General features: G+C 37.6%; 1 protein-coding gene across 1 annotated transcript; it reads right to left on the minus strand.

Moving 5' to 3' along the window:
- Positions 1 to 3,392: 3,392 nt before the first annotated feature.
- On the minus strand, positions 3,393 to 4,325 carry LOC102026483 (vomeronasal type-1 receptor 4-like). The gene has a single exon (XM_005412729.1). It carries the CDS (start codon positions 4,323 to 4,325, stop codon positions 3,393 to 3,395), a length of 933 nt encoding a protein of 310 aa, XP_005412786.1.
- Positions 4,326 to 6,001: the final 1,676 nt, after the last annotated feature.

Genomic DNA, 6,001 nt, shown 5'->3' on the forward strand with positions numbered 1-6,001 from the left:
CCCCTCCAGCACTTTTTATTGATTGATTTCTTTATGATAGCTATTTTTACTGGGATGAGATGGAATCTCAGGGTTGTTTTAATTTGCATCTCTTGAATAACCAATGATGTTGAACATTTTTTCATGTAGTTATTTGCTATCTTTATTGCTTCATCTGAGAAGTACATATTCATCTCAGATGCCCATTTATGGATTGGTTCTTTAAATTTGGGGGATCTTCTTTGTCCTGGGTGGGCTGGGGATCTGGGGTTTCCTTTAGCTTCTGAATTTGGTAATTTTCTCTTTTATCTTCTATGTTGATACTTGCCAGTTTCTTATGATACATAGTTTTATTGCTAGTATTGAGGTTTCCCTAGAGGATGTCTGTTCTTCAGGGATGCCTTCTAGATGTAGGTGGTTTCTTACAGCTGTCCCAAGACCCTACCTTCCCAATTTGTAAAGAATGAAAGATTACTATTTGGCGCAGCTCCTAATCCCTTGGTACTCGACTCTGGTGATGACTATTACCTCATACAGTCACAATGTTATCATACAGGGGAGAAAAAAACTGTTTATAACATGTATGACATCCTGGCTAAAATAGTATAGGTAGTAATAACAGTAGTTTAAAGTACAGCTTAACTACTGATAAACTATGGTAACCATTAACCTGTTACTTCTTACCACAGGAGCAAACTCTGAAATCATATAACAAAATGAAACATATACTGTGCACTTGTATGCAGTGGTTTTCCCCCTTAATAGGGTGATTTTACCCTTCTGTCTGGGACAAGCTGGCTAAGATAGGTAGGGAATAGGATAATATGATGGGTAAGGTCAAGTATAGTAGAGTCAAGGCTGGAGATTAAAGGATGATCACCCAAGTTTTGGGGAACTGGAGGACACAGGAGGAACAGAATGAAATAGAATGTGAAGCAGTAGTCAGAAAGGGCAGAGACAATGTTTACTCACTTGAAAGTTTAAATTCCAGAAGTAGTTGAGGAAAGAAAGTGGGTCTATAGAAGAGAATGGAAAGAAAGGGTAAGAAACCTAAACATTGAAAAAAAGAAGGGAGAAAGAATGCAAGTGAAAAGAAGGGAAGAAAGAAAGAAAAGGAGAGGAGAGGAAGAGAGGAGAGAAAAAAGAAAAAGAAAAAAAAACCCCAAATACAAAAATAACTACTGAATACAGAACAAAACAATATGCCATCCAACCAGACAGGAAAGGGACAGCCAATCAGACAAACAAAGGAGAATGAAAGTAGTAAAATACTTCTGGTGTTTACCATTCTGTGATAGTGTCCATGTTTAATCCCAGAAATGTTTGGGGTATGGAGCTGATCTTGGCCTCTGGATGTGGGAGCTGAGACTCGACTTCTGTTGGTAGAGCTCTCTGGAGTCCAATTGCTTGTTCTTTGCTGCTGCTTCAGACTCTTCCATGTTGCTGGTCTCACTAGTTACTCTGCCCTCCAAAGGCATGTGTGGGCCCATGTGCCTGGGTCCTGGCTGTTGTTCTGGATCTCAGGTCTTGGGGTTCCAGTTGGTGTACTCAACAAAGACATGTGTCCTTATCTTCTCTCACAGACCCTGCTGTCCTTGAGACAATGGAGGAAGCACAGCGTGGACTCAGGCTCCTTTTGGAGGGCCTACTATCCCAGAGATAATGGGGAAATTGCAGAGCACAGATTTACTCTCCACTCACAGACCATGCTGTCCCAGAGAGAATGGGAAAGTGCAGAGTGGGGACTCACACTCCTTTCATAGGCCTGCTATCCCAGAGATAATGGAGGAAGTGCAAATTGTGGATTCACACTCCTCTCACAGATCCTGTTGTTCCAGGGATAATGGAGTAAGAACAACGCATACACTCACACTCCTCTTGCAGAGCCTGTTGTCCCAGAGAGAATGGTGAAAGCATTTTCTCTGCAATATTCAATGCCCCATAAATTTTGTCATTAAAATGGAAAATAGGGAAGCACACAACTTTTGTGCCTCAGCTCTACCTGCTGCAGACAAATTCTCCCACTGCATTGGAAAGTTCTATTCCCACATTCTTCCCATGATGATGTCTTGATTTCAGCCTCTGGTCACTTTTTTGAGTACTGACAACATTCTTATTCTTGAACTTTGAAGCCTGCAGATTGGGTCACAGGCAACTAAAAAACACATATGCTTTTCCTGTCCTCCCTAGAATACCCAGTATCTGGATACTATCACATGTCTAAAAAATGCAGCTTGGGATTGAGGTAGTTAGACATGGAGGCCATGGTATCTGGGGAATAGTCAATGGGAAGAGGCAAATTAAAAGCTGGCTTTGAGAGCTGGGGATATAGCTCAGTAGCATGGTGCCTACAGGCAAACACGAGGTCCTAAGTTGGATTCTCAGTTCCAAAAAGAAAAAAAGCTGGCTTTGACAATGAACCATAAAAAAAATATTTGAAAGGAATGAGCTGTCCTAAGCAAAAGGACACAATATTCATGGTGTAACAGGACATGGCACATTTACTGTAGCACATGCATGATCCACACCCCCTCTGAACTTTTCAAGGATTTCTCCTTCATTCTCAGGAATGCTTGTGATGTAGCTAGAGGATCTGCAGACTTCTCAGGCATTCTAAGAAGAGGGACATTATCACTACATCAGACAGAGATTCGGCAGAAAACTTCGCGTATCTCCTGGTTTTCCATCTCTATAACAAAATCCCCAAGGAGCCAATCCATTTTCTCTGGAATTCCATAATTCTTGGCCGCTTTGGTATTGCTGTTCCTTGGTTGGTGTCTTACTTCATTTTAAACTAAATAACACTATTTTATGTCCTGAACATTGACACTACCTCTATCATCCAAGGTTCTTTATTAGTGTAAACAAGCATGAAAAAAACCCTGTAATTGGCAAAATCAGTACATCGAACTCTCCACAAGACACTGGAAACAGAATTGTCTCTGAACATTATCTTTTACTTATCACTTCATTGTGTTCACTTTTGCAAAAGCTTCCATAAATGAAAAATTTAGCAAAATATTTTGATTAATCCCTAGAATATACTGTCTACTTAAAAAGCCTCAAGCAACACTTCATTCAGATGGATATAAACAAAAAAGGAGGCACCACAATGGGGCCAACCTGCTTGACTAACATTGATTAAGCCCATGGAGATCCTGCCTTCAGTGAGTTGAAAACCATTAGTTGAATCATGAAAGATACACAACCTCCCCTTGTACTTCTGTATCACTCATAAAAAGAAGTGAAAAGTAAACAACAGAAAGTACTGCCACAATATACAATTTGTACATTTCTGAAAATATTAGAACAGTTTTGTTTTCCTTATGCAGGCAAATCAGTGCTTAAATATAGAGGAATCTTGGCTCATGATCAGAAATGGGCTAATAGCTGGAAAAGATACAGATATTAGCTCACAAGCACTCACTAACCACAAACTGAGATACAGATATTAGCTCACAAGCACTCACTAACCACAAACTGAGATTATAAGCAAAAGTAACAGAAATTCGAATAATGGTGGAGAGAGTATAAAATGATATGAAGGTGCTCACCAGGAAAAGGATGCTGTGTGTGGCTTTGGACTCAGGAGCTCTTAAGGAAGCATTAGCAATATGAATGTGTTGGACCCTTTGCTTGTGTCTGTACAGGATGGAAATCATAGAGCCACTGGCCCAGACTATAAGCAGAGAAAAACAAACTTCAGGAAAAACTATTAATGCTATATAGATTGAGGGAATGACTACCCCATACTCAACAAGACAACAGTATCCTATATTTACTTTCTTTTTGATGATTCTGTCATAACCTTTTACAGATGAATACCATGCATACAGAGGGAAAATTAAACTGCCCAACACATTTAGGATCCAGCAGAAGCCAAGGGAGAACCCGATATACTTTTGAGCTTTACCTTTAACATCTTTCCAACAGGAGTCCATGGGGCTGATGATGATGTTTTGGAAAACACTCAAGAGGCACACGGTACCAATAGATACACCCCTGCCCACTCTCTCAATATACAAGAGACATTTACACTTAAAATCATTGAAGAAATGTTTCAATCCAAAGGCTGCCACTGTGTGAGGAATGCCTCTAGAAAGAAGAACTAAAGCATTGGCTACAAAAAGGTGCTTCAGAATCACATCTGTGTACCTTAACCTCCTTCCAGTGTGGAAAACAAAAGTATAATGGCAAAGAAGAAAGAAATTGCCCACAACACCAATGACAGTCTGTGACATGAAGATTATTCCTACTGCCAAATCATTGGCAGCTATTTTGTCATTTCCTTTTAAATTTTCATTTAAATCAGTATAACAATCATTCCTTTGAGAAATATGACTCATTGTAGAGATTAGACAACAATATAATGTTGCAGAATGATTTTATGGGCTTGTGAGGATCTCAAGAAGCTAATGGAATTGAAGAGAATTTTCAGCACATTTTAGGGCAAAATCTTCAGTAAGGTTAAAGTGATGGTAACTTTGAGGAAAAAATGCCAAGTGTCAGCAGACAGAATACAAAACCCAACACTTTCAGTGAACGCTGAAATTTACCATAAATTACAGTTGAAAAGGAAAAAACCTCACTCCTTGTAACAGATCAATTTAAATGTAAAAATTGTAGACTTGTGAAGGTCTCAAGAACTTAGAGGAATGGAAGAGAATTTTCAGAACATTTCACGGAAAAGTCATCCCTGTGAGTATGTAGTGGTAACCTGGGAGAGAAATAAGAAGTGACAGCATATCACTGTTTATATTTATATATATTTTATATATTTATACATAAAACATATGTATATATTTATATATTTCCAACATATTTCCATATGTTGGAAACAATCCAGCATTTTCAATACATGCTGAAATTTATCTTAAATTATATTTTAAGAGGAAAAACCTCACTACTTATACCAAGTCAAGTTTGAATGGATGTTGAGTGTAAATGTACAAGATAAATACCAAAAGCTTTAGGAAAAATTATTTATTTGTTCTAAGAGAATGCAATACCTCTTAAAAAGCGTTAACTGAACGGATGAAATTGCATGTTATATTAAAAATAACAGCTATTTTCCAAAAGAGACTCATAATAGCATACAAAGATGCAGACAGGATAGATGCTGAGGATTATGGGAATAGAAAGGGAGATGGAAAAGAAGCACATAAAGAGAAACCCATGTGCTTACCATAAAGGACTGTAGAAGATTACACAATAGAATGAAATGGAAAACTATTTGAGCTGCAGTTGCAAAAAGTAAGTTATTCAGTAAGTAATGAACCATAAAATAAGTTCAATGACATTAATCGTAAGAAAAATTCAACTAAAATCACTACCTTGTAGTATCATACATTATCCAGAAAGCTAAAATGAATATAGTAAGAAAGACCAAGCTCATTACGAACACAGATAAATCAAGAACGTGTATATCTGTGGGAGTGCTGCAATTAGCAAATGTATTTTGGCACACTGGTATTGTCTATATAAACTTGGAAGGTAAAATTTTATGTTGCAATAATTTAATTTCTTTGAATGTAGTCAACAGAAATTCCCCCAGGGAACACCAAAAGGAAAACAAGACATACATCTATATACTAATAATATTTATTACTCAGAAGAGTCCTAAACTCAAAACCTACTCCATGACATTAACAGTATAAACATTACTTAAATAATTGTTTGTTTTTTATGCAAGGAACTCCTATAAAGCAATGGCTATGAGTCTTGTCAGTAATATTGAAAAATAAAGGAACATTCTCCAAAAACTCCTATACAATGTGAAAAGTGAAAGAATTCACTGAGTTTATGCATGTAAAATGTCAACATGGCACAGCATAAAGTATGAAAGAGTACTCAGAGATAATGTCCAATTTAAACTCCAACAAGGCCCAGAGGGACTTCACTTAACTGAAAACCCAAAGCATAAGAAGTTCTCATGAGAAAAGACCTGAACTGAAGCTTCTGTGAATTCTTTAGTGATAGAATCAGGAAGCAAGGATAAAGTACAAAGGATATTAGTGCAGGT

Source organism: Chinchilla lanigera, unplaced genomic scaffold (assembly GCF_000276665.1).
Source record: "Chinchilla lanigera isolate Chin_1 unplaced genomic scaffold, ChiLan1.0 scaffold00157, whole genome shotgun sequence".
In the NCBI taxonomy this organism is placed as follows: Eukaryota; Metazoa; Chordata; class Mammalia; order Rodentia; family Chinchillidae; genus Chinchilla; species Chinchilla lanigera.

Bases quoted from the DNA above. Each gene is read 5' to 3' on its own strand.
- LOC102026483 (XM_005412729.1), bottom strand. From the start codon at position 4,325: ATGAGTCATATTTCTCAAAGGAATGATTGTTATACTGATTTAAATGAA.